The 19,959-nt window shown below is 36.3% G+C and overlaps 1 protein-coding gene across 3 annotated transcripts in view; it reads left to right on the forward strand.

Annotated features, from left to right (window-relative positions):
- PARP8 (poly(ADP-ribose) polymerase family member 8) overlaps positions 1-19,959 on the forward strand; it is a 197,190-nt gene that overhangs the window by 95,492 nt on the left and 81,739 nt on the right. For all 3 annotated transcript variants that reach the window (XM_055422074.2, XM_055422075.2, XM_055422073.2), the window contains exons 4-8: positions 1,749-1,786; positions 10,250-10,339; positions 10,893-10,963; positions 12,592-12,669; positions 13,958-14,052. In XM_055422074.2, the coding sequence (XP_055278049.2) occupies positions 1,749-1,786; positions 10,250-10,339; positions 10,893-10,963; positions 12,592-12,669; positions 13,958-14,052 (372 nt within the window). The remainder of the gene's footprint in view (positions 1-1,748; positions 1,787-10,249; positions 10,340-10,892; positions 10,964-12,591; positions 12,670-13,957; positions 14,053-19,959) is intronic.

The following is a 19,959-nucleotide window of genomic DNA, read 5'->3' on the forward strand; positions in this document are numbered from 1 at the left end:
AACACCCATGTGTATTTTTAAAGCATTATGAGAAATACAGTCTTTCATATTTTGTCAAACAAAGCATGACAGTTTCTGGTGCTCTTCGTTCCTTCTGGGTATTTGAAATTCTAATTATCAGTCAGCCTGGAGAACTTTGTTTGGGATTTCTTATACGTTAAGTCTGCTGAGACATATTTCCACAATTTTCCTCTATCTGAAAAATTCCCTGTTGGCCTTCACTTTTGACAGATTTCTGGCCCGGATAAAGAATTCTCGGTTCGTAGTTGTTGCTTCCCTGTTCCCCTCCTCCCGCCGCCCCACTCTCCTCTCCTGTCCTGTGTCCTCTGTAGTTTCTTACAGACACTTCACATTGATTCTCATTTCCCTGTTTGTAATGTGTCTTTTGTTTCTCTTCTGTGAAATTTTTCTCTTTATGTTTTTTTCTCAGCAGTTTGATTATGTGTGCCTGGAAGCAGATGTCTTTGCCCTTGTCCTGTTTGGAGTTTGCTGAGCTTCTTAAAATACACATCTATGTCTTTCCCCCAAATTTGGAGATTTCCAGCTGTATTTTTCTGCATGATTCTCTCTTTTCATCTTCTAAAGCTCTGGTTATATAAAATATTTGCTATTTTGTTAGTGTCCCACAAGACCCTGATTGTCTCTTTGTATTTGTTTCTTCTTGAGATTAGATTTTCCTTCACGTGCTTAACCATACTTATTTACTGTTTTAACGTTATTGAGGGCTACTCTCAACACGAGTCAAATTTTTTCTTGAAGTAGGTTCAAGTTTATTTGTTAATATGTCAAGTAATTTGGACTGTATTGACTTTGTGAATGATACTTTATATAGGCTCTGTATTCTGTAAGTTTCTTCAAAGATAATTGATAATTTTTGGTCTGAACAGGTAGTTATTTTGGCCGAACTTGAACTCAGTTTTGACTTTTCTGTGACAAGTGGCAGCCCCACTGATCCATCCAAAAGCTAATACTGAATATGTGCTGTATATCATGCATATGTGTCTAGCAGAGGTAACTGTGCTGAAAATGCAAATATCAATGGACCTTAATTTCAAGTGACTTGCAATCTAGTTGATAAAAGAGAATAAACAAAGTATGACACATCCCCATGTGTCATGAGATAAGTACATAGAAACAGTGGGTTACTGAGAATGGAGTTATTAAAGTGATTTTTGAAACAACCCAATCGTTCTGAGTACAGGAGGTAGTTTGTTTACTATATATAGTAATGATGAGAGATTGGTTTATGAATACCTATTAGTTACACCATCACCATTTTGTTAATTCTTTAAAGGAAAGGACCTGTTTCAAAAAGCACAGCATACTATATGAAAAGGCAATATTAAAAATAAATGTTTAAATTTATACATATTTAGATCCTTAAGTGCCATACTACATGGGAGAATACTTCATTTTTGGTAAGAAAAGATGATTTGATAAAACCTACACAAACAATGCACATGGTTATAAAGAACTGAATGTTAGACACAGCTGTGATAAAAATACCTAGCTATACTAAAAAAGGTATCACAAAAGATTTATATTACTATGTCATGTATTTAAAAAAATCTGTGAGATTCCTGTGTCAAATATCAAAGATATTTTCTAATCCATTTTGATTTCTGTTTATACTTGTATCTGTATAAATTAATGAGTAACCTGAGGTTGGTTTTTACTGTGTAAAAGCATGTCTACCTTAGTAGTAACTTGAGCCTGTCTTTTCTCTTTTTTCCCCCTTGTTTTAACAGTGTATCCTATTCAGTACATGTATCTGAAGATTACCCAGGTATGTTTTTCTTCTTTTTATTACAAATATTTATGCCATGATTCTTTTGAATATTTTTTCTTCTGGAGATGTAAAATGCATTTAAATATATCCAGGGGTGAATCACTGGCAGGTGAAGACTTAAAGATATAATTCTGTCGATTGCCTGCTAGGTACATGTCTTACCCTGAGATGCAGTCCAGAATCAAAATAGTTTCCCTGTGAAAACCATTCTTTCTTTGAGCCCACATGATAGTGTCAGCCTATGTACTTACCTCATTATGGTTAAAATAAAGGTTCTCTAAACTGGTTTAGTTGTTGGTTTGGGGAAATCATTTGGTTTTTCATAACCTAAAAATAATAGGTAGTAGAAACAGCTAAAATAATAGCTAAAAGTAATAGTAATAGTTGAAAATAACAGGCCGTTCTCAGTTTCTCTAAGTATATGTGTATGTGATAACATGCTCAGTTGTGTCCTAGTCTTTGTAATCCTACGGACTGTGACCCTCCAGGCTCCTCTGTCCATGGAATTCTCCAAGCAAGAATACTGGATTGGGTAGTCATTCCCTTTTCTAGGGGATCTTCCTGACCCAGGGATCGATCCTGGGTCTCCCACATTGCAGGCAGAAGGGTCTTTACTATCTGAGCCACCATGGCAGCCATTCTCTAAGTGTATATATAATTAAACAATTCTTACAACCACCCTATGAGATTGTTACCATAATGTCCCCATTTTACAGATGAATGATGACAGTGCTATTAAGAGGAAGAGCTGTAATTTGAACCCAGTAGTCCAGAGCCCGTGGACTGTACCGCTAGACTGCTCTAGGCTTCTTACATATGCACAGCTGTCCTCCCTGTGTGTCCTGAAATAGATTACTAGGTCCACAAACACTTGTGCATAAAAAGCAGAATGTAAGATCACTATAGATTCATTTTTTTGTGCATCAAACCAGTGTCTTTCTTCAAGGCCATGTTCAGTCTTACTTTCTAACACACTGTAATCTCACCAGAGCCCAAGATGTGTTTGCAACATTTGTCATAATAATTTGAAGATATGAACAAAATTTGTTTATCTTTAGTTCTTTTCTCACAAATGATATGTATAATTTTATCTTGAGTAAGAGCATGAGCACTGTAGACTTAGTGAAGATTGACTTTGTCTTGATTAGGGCTTCCCGGGTAGCTCAGCTAGTAGAGACTCCTTCTGCAATGCAGGAGACCCTGGTTTGATTACTGGGTCAGGAGGATCCCCTGAAGAAGGGATAGGCTACCCACTCCAGTATATTTGGGTGTCCTTGGTGGCTCAGATGGTGAAGAATCCTTCTTCAGTGTTGGAAACATGGGTTCTGTCCCTGCGTTGGGGAGGTCTCCTGGAGGGGGCATGGCAACCCACTCCAGTATTCTTGGCTGGAGAATCCCCATGGACAGAGGAGCCTGGCAGACCACAGTCCATGGGGTCACAAAGAATCAGACACAACTAAGCACACAGTTTACCCCAAAAAGTATAATGCAGGAATCTATTGTTTATCATACACTGTAGAAAAGATTAGCAAATTTTATCTGCTTATATTTCATATATATACTTTTTACTCCAGTATTCATTCTTAATAAAATCTGATGGTTACGAAACTGACCTATGTGTGTTATAAGTTAAAGTCATAATTCTAATTCCTATTTAAATCTATTTTGTTCATTTACTATGCATTATTGAGATCATAATTTCTGTATAAAATGAGTAGATTGCTGTAATTTTGATTATATATATTTTGAATATTTTTAAAAAATAATTAGTTAATAATGTGGTGTCAAAATATTGTAAAACATTTCTGTAGCATTTAACCTAAGTATTTCCTGTGGCAATTTACATTCTGTATTTAACCTTTTTGCAAAATCAAATTTAACATTTTAAAATAATTTTCATAAATCACAAATTCCCTTACAGTTACTTTGCTATGATCTCCATATATTTTAAGTGTAGCATTCTATAAACTATTGTATAATTTTATAAGGAGAGTTATTATTAAATATATACCTATTTTTAATAGTAGTATCAAAAGTATTCTAGGCAGATATTATTGGAAGAACCAAGACATGAACTAGATAAAGAAAAAAAGTTTTTGGATGATTTTGCAATCAGCCCTCTCCCTTATGATATAGTATGCTTTTGATGCTGAATGTTTGCTTAACTGTTAGGAAAAGAAAAGCCCTACTTTTTTATTGTTCAGTTCAGTTGCTCAGTCGTGTCCAACTCTCTACAGCCCTGTCGACTGTAGCACGCCAGGCTTCCCTGTCCATCACCAACTCCCAGAGTTTGCTCAAACTCATGTCCATTGAGTTAGTGATGCCATCCAACCATCTCATCCTCTGTTGTCCCCTTCTCCTCCTGCCTTCAACTTTTTATTGTAAATATAATTATTGTGTGTCTCATCTGAGGTAGCTTCTAGAGATGTCAGCCATGAGTGATGCGGGACTTTTAAGTCAAGGTGGTAGAAATAATGCCACAAATCAAAGTCCAATTGAAGACAGTAAGTGAATTATTCTGTAGGGTAGGAAATACGATAAAAGGCGCCTTTAATTAAGTGAACCAAATATTTAGCTCCCTCTTGTGGCCACGGGGTATTACTCTGGTTTTTCTCACCATACAAGAGCCCCACTTGGAACTATGGTATACAGAAATTGAAATTGAAAATAAAGTACTGGTTATCATTGGTGCTTTTTTAAAATTGAATTTTCTTCATGAAGCAAGTTAGTAGTGAATTTCCAATATAATTTAATTTATTATAAAGGTATATAAATATGAAGATGGAAAGAGAGGATTGGTGAATTTGGGGATAGAACCAACCATATTCATATACATGATTGAATTTATTCTAAATATAGCCTATGTATAGACAGAACAAGTGTTATCATGACATTTAGTACGTGAAGAAGTGTGCTGAGAGGCTAAATATTCCCCAAGGCCGTGTAGTTTTGCTGGTAATCAAGACTCTAATTCAATTCTGATTCCTGTCACTTCTGAAGATACTTCTGGAGAAGTAGTAGCAGTACTTTTATGGAGCTTTCTTCAAAGTGAATATTACTATGATAATATTTCCCCCATTATTAAATTTAATTCTAGTTATTTGTACTAGGAGTTCAGTTAATATGCTTGGTTTTTCATATAAATATATATATATAATATTATATAAAAATTATGTGCTTGCTTTTCCTTTCCAGTATTCATACCTGTATTTTTTTTCCTCTTGCACTAGCCAGAACTTCCAGAATGATTTTTAATAATAGATATGAAAGTTGGCAGCTTCCTTCCTTTTCTCAAAATTAGTGAGCTTGCTTCTAGTCGCTTTCAGAAAAGCAAGTATCATTCCTTTTCTCACTTACCAAGCTTTTTCATTTTAAAAAATGAATATTTACAATTTATCCAATTCTTGTTTGGTATCAAATGAAGTATCATATATGGTTTCTCCTTTGAACAAAAGATGACAAGTTATATTAGCAGATATTTTAATGTTGTTCTATAAGAGTTATGTGTATTTTGTCATATATTCTTATTAAAGACTTCAAATTGCTGAAGAGATTAAACTGTTCTTTGGCATTTGATAGAACTTGCTAGCAAATCTGTCTGAGCCTGGTATCTTTTTAGAGATTGTTCTAGGGCAGTTATATTTTTTTGCCATGATTAGTGATCTGTTCTTCTTCTTTTTTTTTAATTTCTTTAGCCATTTTTTAACATGTGTTCTTCCTGAAAGTTCACTATGTTGGAGAAGTATCCAAATTTCTTTTAGCAAAAAGTTTTTTTTAATAGTATTCAATCTTAAATCTAAAAATCTGAATCTCTGTGATTATTTCCCCTTCCTTATTTATATTCTTTTATATTTGTTTTTGTCTTTTCCCCCTTTTTTTTTCTTCTAAAATGTTTGTCTATTTTAAAAATTATTTCAAGCAAATAGCTCTTTTATGTTGCTTCTAATTTCTAAATTCAGTAATCTTGATAGTACTTTTCTTAATTCCTTCTGATAATATTTCTCAGGCTTTTTCCCCCTACTTTTTCTGAATTTATGGCTTAATGATTATCTTATCATTTAAGTTTGAAAATACACTATGGAATTTTTTTTTTATCCTATGAACATGTACCAGCATAATCTTCCCAATTCAAGATTATGCCATTTTATTTATTTCCTTAGAAGCAGATTAGCTATTTTATAATTTAACCTATTAAGTTACCTATGCCACCTATTGAAATTCATTTCATAGTTTGTTTTTATGAAAATGAAAATTTAGAGGGTCTTTAAGGTTTAGGTATACAAAATGACATGTATATAAATGAAATATATATATTGGCTTTTCAAAATAGTGAAGAAATAGAGCAGCCTTCTGGTTATCTGTACTCCTTCATGGAGTTTATATTGTAGACAATTTTCTGTTTTTTAAAGTTAATTATATTAAAAATCAGGCTTCCCAGGTGGCACTAGTGGTAAAGAAACCGTCTGTCAAGCAGGATACCTGGGTTCAATGCCTGGGCCGGAAAGATCCCTTGGACAGGGCATGGCAACCCACTCCATTATTCTTGCCTGGAGAATTCCATGGACAGAGGAGCTTGGCAGGCTACAGTCCATGGGTCACAAAGAGTCGGACACAACTGAAGCAACTTAGCACACATGCCTGTATATTACAAATCATAGGTTGTGACTCTGTTGTGATAGACCAGCAAAATTCTTTCTTGTGAGTTACCACCTTTAATGAGGACGCTTGCCTACTGGAGGGTATGAATTCTCTCATTTCTCTATTATTTGATATTAAAAAAATAGCAAACCATTGATGTTTGGATTCAGACAGTTTCACCACTTACTACACTATGTGTAAACTTTAATTTCTTAAGACTCTGTGGACATGAGTTTGAGTGAACTCCGGGAGTTGGTGATGGACAGGGAGGCCTGGCGTGCTGTGATTCATGGGGTCGCGGAGAGTCGGACACGACTGAGCGACTGAACTGAACTGAACTGAACTGAACTTGGGTGAATTAATTTTCTGAGTCTCGGTTTCCTCATCTTTAGAATAAGGATGATATTGATAACTGACTGGGTTGGATGGTTCATATGAATATCATATATGGGGGAAATATACAGATTATGTTATAAAACCAATACAGTGATTATCTGTAATTATTTCTATGAAGTTACATAGTAATGAATAATAGAATGATGGTTTAAATTAGAAATAAAATGAAACAGAATATAAACCGTCGTTTAAAACATGTGTTTTCGTGGCTCTCTACTCATCTGTCCTCTGTCCACAGAATTTCCACTAATGCTTGCATAGTCTGGCAGGGAAGGAAAGAGAAAATATTCATATTGGTAACAGCCTTTAACAAGGATCTGTATAGCTTCTCTACAAACCTAATTGTCCCCAGAAGCTTTTAGAAAAGAAAGTGGAGTCACTCAGTCATGTCTGACTCTGCGACCCCGTGGACTATAGCCCACCAGGCTCCCCCATCCATGGGATTTTCCAGGCAAGACTACTGGAGTGGGCTGCCATTTCCTTCTCCAGGGGATCTTCCCAACCCAGGGATCAAACCCTGGTCTCCCGCATTGCAGACAGGAGCTTTACCATCTGAGCCAGAAGCTTTCAGAAAGAAAAGAAATCATCAGCCCTAAACGCAAGTGGGAGACTTGCAAAGAAGGAATTTGAGCTTGAAAGCATTCTGTCTGTCACTGAGTTATTCTGTTACCTTAAATGCATTGTTTGCCCTTTCTGTGTACTATTTTCCTATGTCTAAACAAAGATGAGTGTTATTACAGATGTCAAAATAGTTTGAGGAAGATTTAAAAATAGTTAAACAACAACAAAAGAAAACACAGAATCCATTCAGACAGCTGGGATGCTCCTCAAAGCTCCCCCATCAGCAAACCTCTTCATTTTATAACTAAGCAGAACGTGGCTTAGATTTAAAGGGATCAACAGCCAATTGGTAGCAGAGTCTGGATTTGAAGTGCTTTGTCGGCTCTTATATTTCTCTTCCTGACCTGGGTATTCCTCTGTGATCTGGCCTGTTGTATTGTAATGGTAATTTAATGGATACTGTTATCCATTAAAACTGAAAACATTTTGGTTTGGGTAAATTAAGCCAAAAGCAGAAATGGGACGTTTTCTGATGCTTAAATACTAATCAAAATACAAACCAGTGGAATGTCTCTTTTAAAATATTATGTTGAATGCATAATCCTGTCTTTTAGTATTATGCAACGTTTATTTACCAAATTATATTCTCTTGACTCACCCCTCACTTCCAGTGTCAGCACTTTACGTAAGCCATTTGATCCTCTAAATTGAATTATTCGCTTCCTTGCTTTCTTAAACAGAAAATTCTAATTTATTTGCCTCTTGATGCTTTAGCAGAAACCTCCTCATTCCATGATGCCAAGATATTCCATGATACTGTGTCCACTTTACAGATTTTTCTGTATCTTCCCTTCTAGTTGGTGGTTAGCTGTTGCTTCTGTTGTTTTAATGCTCTTTTTCTTCACAAGTTTGCTTCAAGGAATCCATTGTGCATGGGGAAAGCCTAACTAAATTGATTGCATATAAATAACTTTGAATCAGTGAGGCTCTGAATGAGGGTTAAGAAATTTAAAAACTGGGTTTAAGTGCAGCTTTTAATCCTCATTTGAACATGTCAGGTTACTAACAGAAGAGACTTCGGATAAGCAGTCAAAGTTTCACCTAATATGACAAGACAGTAATTAAAAGTTATATAAAATCTGTTTCTTAATCTGGGGTCTCACTAGATAAACACAGAAATCTCACACCTTCCTAGATGCTAGTTGAAAAAGATATAAGGCAAAATTTGTAATTAGAACAAAGTAATGAGGGAAACCTATTTCAAGTCCAAACCACCGCCATCACCTCTCACCTTCCTAAATAACTTAAAGCTTTATAACTTTGACAGTCTTTTGTGGCTACGCTGTGAATACATACCACTTTCATTTACTCACTCCTCAAGGCCTAAAAACAGTACAGATGTATCTTTGGAAATAATGACTTAGCTTGATAGCTCTCACTGCACTGACACAATATTATGAAAACTTGGCTCAAGATCTTTTATCATATATTCAATAAGTCATATCTGAACACTCATTTCTCCTAGCAGAAATTGATACAGACTTCTATTATTTGTTGGATGTATTTTATACTTTCATTTTATATATATGTTTACATTTTTATACATCATTGATGAGCATATTTTAGGACCATTATTTAAGAATTGGTGAAATCTTTGTTAAATAGCTGTGTCACAGATGGGACTGTAATCATCAGTGAGCAAAAAATAAATCAACTGTGTATTATGTTACAATATGTGTGTGCTGTGCTCAGTCATGTCTGACTCTTTGTGACCCCTTTTACTGTAGCCTGCCAGATTCCTCCTGGAATTTTCCAGGCAAGAATACTGGAGTGGCTTGCGATTTCTTCCTCTAGGAGGTCTTTCCAACCCAGGGACTGAACCTGGGACTCTTATGTCTCCTATCTGTCAGGCAGATTCTTTACCACTGTGCCACCCGGGGAGCCCCAGATATTATCACGTGCTGTGCTGTGCTTAGTCGCTCAGTCATGTCCGACTCTGTGCAACCCCATAGACTAGCCTGCCAGACTCCACTCTCCATGGGGATTCTCCAAGCAAGAATACGGGAGTGGGTTGCCATGCCCTCCTCCAGGGGATCTTCCCAACCCCAGGATAGAACCCAGGTCTCCCACATTCCAGGCAGATTCTTTACCATCTGAGCCACCAGGGAATTCCAAGAATACTGGAGTGGGTATCCTGTCTCTTCTCCAGGGGATCTTCCTCACCCAGAAATTGAACCGGGGTCTCCTGCATTGCAGGCAGATTCTTTACAAGCTGAGCTACCAGGGAAGCCCAGATATTACCATAAAGTGAAGTCGCTCAGTTGTGTCCCACTCTTTTCGACCCCATGGACTGTAGCCCACCAGGCTCCTCCATCCATGGGATTCTCCAGGCAAGAATACTGGAGTGGGTTGCCATTTTCTTCTCCAGGGGAACTTCCCGACCCAGGGATCGAACCCAGGTCTCCTGCATTGCAGACAGACGCTTTAACCTCTGAGCCACCAGGGAAGCCCACCTAGATATTACTATATACTTATACCAATATTGCAAAGGATGTTCTTCTGTGAGTTGAGGCAACCAGTTACTTCCAAATGATCCATTACTGCCTGAAATGTTAGAGATGTGTTTGAATAGTCTCTATCCAAAGTCTGTACTTCTCCAGGAGATGCAAGCATCTTTAAAAAAAAACATTTATAATTAATTTGCACATAAACCTGTAATTTCCTTTATATTTTTCCAGATTAAATCAGAACAATAGTGCGTACCTCATGAGTGTTGGAAGTGATGTGACTATTCCTTAATTGTTTTTAATAAAGGTTGTACTTTTTCAAGTTACCGTGCTGTTAGTTGTCTATATTTCTTTGCAGATAATACATATGTGTCAAGTTCAGAAAATGATGAAGATGTATTAGTTACTACAGAGCCAATTCCAGTAATTTTTCATCGACTAGCAACAGGTAATGGGAATACACTGTTTTCTTACGTTCCTGGTTAATAGTTTGTTGATTGTAGGTAGCTTTGTTTTTTGGTTTCTTTTAACCCAGATAATAGATATTTATCTTTGGAAGCCTGGTTCTCCATGCAGATTTTCTATTTAACATCACTAGTTTGTTTCTCAACAGGTTTTTAAATGCATAAGTTAGTACTTTAAAAAAGTCCCATTTAAACACATTATGTTGATATTTGCTTTTGTGAAAATATTTTCATGCATAACAATACTGCCAGACAAACTGAATGTTTAAAAAACATAACACAACGTAAGATTCCATGAAATATATAGTGAGAGCTGAAGGAATTTGTACTGTGGCCACTTTAGTTTGACCAAATTTTTATGGGCAATGAAAAATCAGAATAGTTTGTATATAATTCTCTAACATAAGATAATTTCAAAGTATTGTTTAATTCTCTTGCAAAAAAGAATCATCTTTGGATGTTTTTATACTGAAACTTATAAATGTTTGGTAAATAGTATACTGAAAACTAAAATGATCCTTTAATTATAAATTTCAGAATTAAGAAAGACAAATGACATTAACTGTTGCTTATCCATAAAATCCAAATTACAGAAGGAAAATGGTGAGGTATGTAAATTACATTTTATGTTTTATTATATTTCTTCAAAATCGTATAGATGTATTTGAAATTTACCGTGTATTTGTGGTTAATACCATCATTATTTAGATTAAGATTGCATGCAGTGAATGAAGTTGCTGGCTTAGGGATTTATGCATGGGAAAGATAGTGTCCTAAAATTAACTACCTTTAAAGTAACAGAACATCTGATTTAAATCTAAATAAAGTGTATACAAAACCCAACTTATTTTCTGTATTTTCATCTAATAATGTAGTTGACTGAAGAGCACTTATGTAACATAGTTAGAATAACTGTATATAGTATACATAATTTTGATGAGACCTTTAAAATTTTATCTGTAAAAGATGGTCTTTCTAGTTAAAGGAGCACAGAGCTTGGATATAATCTTACTATTTTTGGCCAGTGTTAAAAGAACAATAACACCTTTAGGAAATTTACTTCAATCTGTAATTAAATACTGGGACATTAAATCAACAAAATGGTGGTGGGACCAACAATTCTTTGCTTTTAAAACTATACACTGGGACTTCCCTAGTGGTCCATTGGTTAAGACTCTGCCTCCCAATGTTGGGGACATGCCTTGTAGCCACTAAAAACAACAACAACATAAAAACAGCAGAAGCAATATTGTAACAAACTTAATAAGGATTTTTAAAATGGTCCACATCAAAAAAGAAAAAAAAAGGATCAAGTAATCTTATAATAAAACAAAAACTATGCACTGAATGCCACCCTGCTTTCCTCTTAGGGTTATACCATTCATTCTGCACTTCAGTAGCCAAAGTGAGCACCACTAATTTAGAATTATCATTGCTAAAACCAAAAACTGTATTTTATAAAACCTACATTCCTTTTTCTATGTTTTATTTTGTCTTCTTTAATAACTTGAACTTTGGTCTAGAAATTTAGGGACTATCACAAAACATCAAGTTAATAGAGGCCTGTGTCTAAATACAGCTACCTTTCTCTTAATTATTTTAACAGGGCCCCGGGACAGGAATAGTTACTTTAGATGAATTTTTGTCATTTGTTCTTTAGACACATAACAGATACGGTTCAGTTAATTAGAAACTCATACTTCAAGTATATTTAATTAAACATCCTTTTGAAAACTGAAATTTAAAGCAAATAATTTCTACACACTGAAAGTTATCTTTGTAATGTATTTGTATTTATATGCATAATTTGATTTTTATATTATTAGATTCAAAGTGCCCTTTGTTTCATACCATTATGTGGAGTTGGCAGTGAAAGTGAGAACAGTCTGGGATAAATAATGCTGAGGAATTTTTTAATAAAAAATTGAATCAGTATGAGCTTGTCAGATGTTTTATCAGAACAAAACCAAGTTGCAATTGATTAACATAGCTTTTTATATCCATCAAATATTAAATTATAAAACTCAAGACCAGGTACATAGAGTTTAATGCACCCACCACAAAACTATCTGTTACTATCTTTCATTTTTGGTTTGTATTGCACCAAGAATGCTTTTATTTAAAATTCATGTGGTATACACAAGACCTACCTTTTATGTCCATTTGTTAACTTTTTCTCAGAAGGGGGAAAACTAGTTTGACCATTAAAATTATGCTCTTACTCTATTATTTTAAGGACTCAAGACAGAATAGCACAGTGGAAGAAGATTCTGAAGGAGATAATGATTCGGAAGAATTTTATTATGGAGGACAGGTAAGCACATGAGGTTCTCCAAACATCCACTCTCAAAGGTGCAAATAGCCATACATGTTCTAGTAGAAATCTGTGCTTATCATCTGAAAGACCTATGCGTTCTGCAGCACTCTGTAACTAACAAGAGAATTCATGTAATTTATCTGTCGCTCAGGCTCTATATAGTTTCAGAAATTAAGGTTGCTTTTGCAGTTCTTTGACTGTAACCATTTATTTACATTGACGTCATCTGCCTTCATTACAGATATTTTGCAGACAGCATCTTATTATGCTTTTAACTTTTACATTTATCAAGCATATTGTGCTCAGTCAATATTTTGAAATGGTGACACTAATAAAAGCATGGATTGTTAGTTTTCAATGGAAGGTGATTAACCTTTATAAAAATTGATGGGCCCTTATTATCGAGCATCTTCATTGTTTGTATTTGCTTTCTTTTCCTTCTGTACGAACGTAAAGTATTGATCAGTTGTACAAAGAAACATTATAAATTATATACATGGAAATGGCACCGCTGCATATGCATGCACTATACAAAATAATTCATTATATTTTTCTAGGATAATGTCGAAATTTTAAACTGAGCATTCGATTTTAGGATATGGCTGTATAAGGTGTCTTGTTCTATTTTTGTAAACTTGATCAAATATGCTTTATAATTTGGATAGAATAATGGAAAGGTAATTTGTTAAAGAGATGCTTTAAAGCATCAAAGTTATTGTTATTATGTAAAGAACACAAACTGATTTATTCATTCAGAACCAAAAATTAGTAATTTGTCTATCAAGCATATGCAAAGCAGTAGAGGTATGGGTGGACATGAACAAAACTAGAATTCTTCTCTCCAGGAATGCCTTACTAGAAATGGGGTATTTTTCCTAAGATTCTTTAACCAGATAACATTTTAACAGTATTTAAAATAATTCTTCTAGTTTTGATTTTTGTTTACACCACTAATTCTTACAGAGGGGAAGTGAATGCTCTTTTCTCAGTCTAGACATTTTTCCAGATTATCTGCCATTTACTTCACTCATTTAACAGTGGCACTGTCTTCATTTCAAAGTAGTCAGATAATAACTTTTTAAGCATAATGAATTATACCAGATGTATGTGAACCTAAGAACGTTAGTGAATATACTGCTGAATTATCTATATATTTTTTTATGAAGGCAACAGAGAAAATGCCCACGGCAGAACTGCAGGGTAACCTGTCTAAGAGATTGTCTGTATTTTGCTTTCTTTGTTTCTCTTCACCCTAAGTCTCCCCTCAATGATTCCTTTCCATCAGGTTAACTATGATGGGGAGCTGCACAAACACCCGCAGCTTGAAGCTGACTTGTCGGCAGTGAGAGAGATATATGGGCCACATGCAGTTTCTCTCAGGTAAACAAATACCTTTGGGGATTACAACCTAACATTATTTGGAAAGTCATTGGCATTTTCTGTTGGAATTATTTAGGTGGAAACTTTCTCAGGCTCAATTATATTTGAAAATATATGAGAGAGTCTGTTTCTGCTTAAACAAAATGGCATAATTATGGCTATGATTTTTTTTATTGTACATGTAGTTTAAGATTATATTCATTTCATTAAAGAAATTAGTTATTTTGTTGAGTTAGTTTGATAAAATAGCAGTCTTAAGCTGCATCATTATCAATTCCTGTAATAGATTTGGTCAGTTGGGCCCACGCTGTTATTGTAAATCAAAGACATATCTGTGAACAACAGAAGTAAATAATGCATAACCGCTGGTATATAGTCACGTTGTGAGAAGTAAAGTGTTGAAAGTGAAGGTGTTAGTGCACAATTGTGTCTGACTCTGTGATCCCATGGACTGTAGCCCGCCAAGATCCTCTGCCCATAGAATTCTCCAGGCTAGAATGCTGGAGTGGGTAACCATTTCCTTCTCCAGGGGATCTTCCCGACTCAGGAAATGAACCTGGATCTCCTGCATTGCAGGCAGATTCTTTACCATCTGAGCCACTAAGGAAGCCCATGTGATAAGTAATCTGGTCCCTACAAAACGAAAGGAAAAAAAGACGAAACTTTGTGCAGTGTGTTTGAATGATAACGTATTTTTTGTTGCAGTTACTTAATAGATTATTTGGTGATAAATTTCCAGACCAGTTTTTATTACTTTAATCATTCAGAAGACCCACCCATCCCTGTTTAGTGTTTCTTTTCTCTCTTTCATTGAAGAAAAACCCTTTTCTGCCATTATGCTTGTATCCTCCCACCAGTCAGATCTGATTATTTAGATTTTTGTTTTCCTAAAGGGTGGTCTCCAAGTCTCCAGGCCCTTCATACAGCCTGACCTCAGTTCCAGCCTCATCCACCCAAACCAGGATTGCTCCTCTTCTCCAAATATGCTGTTTCCCCTTGACTTTGGCCATTTGCCCAACCAGTGCGTCCCTCTTAAACCCTGTTGCTGTCTTTATTCAAGCCTTGGTCCAAAGGTCAGCTTTTTTTTTTTTTTTTTTTTGAGCCTTCCTCGAAGCTCCAGTGCAGACTGGTTATTCTGCCCTCTGCCCTCCTATCACATTTGTCTCTGACCTCATTTATTCTCTTCATGTCTTGTCATTATTGGTTTACTTCTCCCCCTCTAGACTCTTAATTCTGTGCACTTTTTTGTTGTTTGTGTCCTTTTTTTTAATTTGGTTTTTGATCCTGCTTTATAGTACAGGGCATGTATAAAATACACACTGGAGGCTTCTTGATTGTTTTCAGTGGAACACCCATTAAAATGTTCATATTATCTGGTTATATTCTTTTCAGTGGACCTATCCAGATTTTGAAAAAGCAAACAAATACTTTTAGTGGTTGGGAAGTATAACACACAGTTATTATTGCTAACTTTCATTTTATCTGCAGAAACAGAAACTCAAAACCACCTGCAGCCTAAATAAGCTGGGGTTGTATACCCCAGACAGGGCTTCCCAGGTGGCGCTGGTGGTACAGAATCCACCTGCCAGTGCAGGAGATGTTAAATGACGTGGGTTCGATCCCTGGGTCGGGAAGATCCCCTGGAGGAGGGCATGGCAACCCACTTCAGTATACTTGCCTGGAGAATCCCATGGACAGAGGAGCCTAGCAGGCTATGCACAGAATCAGACACATGCTGTATATATGACAGCATAGCACATATACCCAGACCCTCTCTCCTACTCGTGGAGGAATATTAGACTGCAGTTGAGTGAAAGAGATAGGGATTATGCTTGCAAAAAGCAAATCTTTGGAATTTTCAAAGTTTTAGCAAATTAGCTGTGATTGTTTCACAGTTGATCTATGCTACGGCTAGAGGATAAGGAAGATGGAGATTCAGTAAGTATTACAGAGTGAATAAATGAAGAAAGCAATCAGTTCAGTTCAGTTCATTCGCTAAAGGACAGAAATGGTAAGGACCTAACAGAAGCAGAAGATATTAAGAAGAGGTGGCAAGAATACACAGAACAACTGTACAAAAAAAGATCTTTAAGACCCAGATAATCATGATGGTGTGACCACTCACCTAGAGCCAGACACTGGAATGTGAAGTCAAGTGGGCCTTAGGAAGCATCACTACTAACAAAGCTAGTGGAGGTGATGGAATTCCAATTGAGCTATTTCAAATCCTAAAAGATGATGCTGTGAAAGTGCTGCACTCAATATGTCAGCAAATTTGGAAAACTCAGCAGTGGCCACAGGACTGGAAAAGGTCAGTTTTCATTCCAATCCCAAAGAAAGGCAATGCCAAAGAATGCTCAGACTACTGCACAATTGGCACTCATCTCACATGCTATTAAAGTAATGCTTAAAATTCTCCAAGCTAGGCTTCAGCAATAGGTGAACCGTGAACTTCCAGATGTTCAAGCTGGTTTTAGAAAAGGCAGAGGAACAAGAGATCAAGTTGCTAACATTCTCTGGATCATGGAAAAAACAAGAGAGTTCCAGAAAAACATCTATTTCTGCTTTATTGACTATGCCAAAGCCTTTGACTGTGAAGAAAGCCATAGGGATTATCCATAAATTGTTCAGGGATTCCCTGGTGGTTAAGACTCCACGCTTTCACTGCTGAGGGCCCGCGTTCGAACCCTGGTCAGGGAACTAAGATACCACAAGCACCTGAAAAAATAAATACTCTGAAACAATGACTGATTTTTTTTTTTCTTTAGTTGAACTTTGCTTGAAATCTTAAAATTTTAATCACAGAAACTTAATCCTCTCTCCCATATACAAAAAAGTCTGTATATGGTTAATCACGGGTTCTTTATCACTAGCACCACCTGGGAAGTCGATCACTCAACACAGTGTAGAATTTAACTACTTTTCATCTACATGTGTATCTTTGTTTAGAGAATCACTTTACCACACATTTTGATTGCTTTTAAAATTAGGTGTTTTTTTTATTAAACACATATTTCCTGCTATCTTTGGTAAAGAATCTGCCTGCAGTGTAGGAGATGCAGGTTTGATCCCTGGGTTGGGAAGATTCCCCTGGAGAAGGAAAGTGCAACCCACTCCAGTATTCTTGTCTGGGAAATCCCATGGATGGACAGAAGAGCCTGGCTGGCTGCAGTCCATGGGGTTACAAAGAGTTGGACTTAGTAACTGAGTATCATACACACACCATGCTATCTAGGCCTCAATCATACCATTATTTATGTGTGAATATTTTTTAGTTTCTTCAGCAAGCATTTCAGTTCAGTTCAGTTCAGTTCAGTCGCTCAGTCGTGTCTGACTCTCCGCGACCCCATGAATCACAGCACGCCAGGCCTCCCTGTCCATCACCAACTCCCGGAGTTCACTCAAACTCATGTCCACAGAGTCGGTGATGCCATCCAGCCATCTCATTCTCCGTCGTCCCCTTCTCCTCCCGCCCCCAACCTTTCCCAGCATCAGAGTCTTTTCCAGTGAGTCAACTCGTTGCATGAGGTGGCCAAAGTATTGCAGTTTCAGCTTTAGCATCAGTCCCTCCAATGAACATCCAGGATTGATCTCCTTTAGAATGGACTGGTTGGATCTCCTTGCAGTATAAGGGACTCTCAAGAGTCTTCTCCAACACCACAGTTCAAAAGCATCGATTCTTCAGCGATCAGCCTTCTTCACAGTCCAACTCTCACATCCATACATGACCACGGGAAAAACCATTGCCTTGACTAGACGGACTTTTGTTGGCAAAGTAATCATTTACTAAGTACTTATTTCTATTACTACTTTCCATTATTAATAAAATAGTGATAATTTATGGACTGTTGAAATTGGATTACTATACAGAATTTCATTCAAGTGAAGTATCTAAAGTCATAAGTGGTTTTGATTGTTTTCCTCTTGCCTCTTTCACTTGTAAGTTTTGATCCAATTTAAATCTTAATGAATGCAAGTCATGTTCTTGTCTGCTGTAGATTTTCTCCAACTACAGAGGATGTTTCCAGAATAAATAAGCTCCCAGAGGCCCCATGATATAAGTGAATCACAGCAGGACTAGTTTGATTTACTTAAAATAAATAAGAATGAATTTACTGTCTGGTCTAAAATACTGTGGCTTGGACACACGGGAGAAGTAGTTAGGCTTAAGGTCTTGGAGTCATCTTCTTTGCAAAGTTCTAAGTCTATTGAAAACAGACTGTTCTAATTAGCTGTTCTTTTACTTAATTGAGGTTTATAAGAACTTAATGGAGTTTGAAGAGCAAAAGTACCTCAATATGCATAATAGGCTATTTGGTATCATTTTTTTTAATGTGACATCTAATGAGAAAGGCAGCTAACCACATCTAAGTTCGCTGTAAGAGATGAAATTAACAGAGATTACCTCAATTGAGGCAAAACCCTCTTAAAGTCGGTGAAGGAGGCTTTAGTAAAAATGACTAATGATAAATTTATTACTTAAGTAGGTAATTTTAGTTCTACTTGGTCAAATCATTCTAAAACAGCATTCTGGTTAGGTTGAACCATACTTGTAAACACTGATGACAATTTTAACTCATAGGCTCTTGTAAAGGAAAGGAGTTAGGTCTCTGGAGGAACACAATCAACCCTCTAATCAGTGTGAATGTGTTTCATCTTGAATCATGCAACAAAATGAGGTTCTTTTATGTTTTCATTATAAATTTACTCCTATAATCAGTATTCATAAAAAAATTGATCAGTGTCATTGAAAAAAACTTGAGATTAATATTTTTAGAAAGTAGGGAATTACAAGTCACAAAATTCTCATTTGCTCAGGAATGAAATGATGCTGATAATTTGCTTATGATGTTTGAAAGTTTTATCCCAAATAAAATATCCTGTGCTTCATGGCCACCCATCATCCATTTAAAAGCTTGAAGGCATCTGAGTAATAGTCTAACCTTTTGATGGTGACTAATGCTTAAAGTAGGTTGGAAGATTACAAGATTGTGACTATTCTGCATTTTGATCATTTTTTTTGTGATTGGATGATTGTGTTTGAAATGAATGAATAATTTTGGAATTGATGTTTTGGAGGACAGGGCATGCAGAAGATGTTTTTAAGGTCTGAGGAAGCTATACTACTATATGCAGGCCCACCACCCAAACATATATCTCCTGAAAGAGAGAGAAAAAATAAAAGGAAAGAAAAAGCCACCTAAATCAGAGTGGTCCACTTTAAATGTCTCTGGATTTCCTTAGTAGTGGGTTAGTAAAACAGCTTAACAAATCTGGCTCTCCTCTTCTGGACGATGGCAGGATTGCATTTCCCTAGCTCTTATAACATCAGCAGTGGACATGCAACCTAGTGTTGGCCAGTGAAATATGAGCCAAGGTTCTAGTGTGCGAGTTCCCGCATCTTCAGGACTCCACCACTCTCTGGGCCCCTTGGCGACTACAGTGAATAGTGTTCTCTCTCTTCTTCTGATTCCACAATAAGCAGGTAGTGTGAGTGAGATATAAATCTTTTCTGTATGTTAAACCAGTGAGTGCTTGAGGATGTTGGTTACTGCAGTATACCTTACCCTACACTGAAGCTTGTTATTCGTCAACAGATCTTGGGTTGGATGTTTGTAATGTCCTCTGCAGCACATTGATTCTCCTGCTTCTGCATCTGAGCTGAGGTGAAAACAGTCTGACTCTGGAACACCAGGGGGAAGTGATGGCAGGAGGCACACAGAAGAAAGAAACAAAAGAGAGATTCTTTCAAAAGCACTGGCATAAAATCTAGATACAAGCTTCAGAATGTCAGATCCCTGACAGTCACCTCTGCTTCCAGCACCTAAGCTTTCCTCAAGCAAAACCAAGGATTTTTAAATAGGGGACAGAGTTTTAGCAACTGTTTACACTGTACTTCTACACTCT

This window comes from Moschus berezovskii, chromosome 18 (genome assembly GCF_049115385.1).
Source record: "Moschus berezovskii isolate FMDL1 chromosome 18, NW_MosBer_1.0, whole genome shotgun sequence".
NCBI classification, from domain to species: Eukaryota; Metazoa; Chordata; class Mammalia; order Artiodactyla; family Moschidae; genus Moschus; species Moschus berezovskii.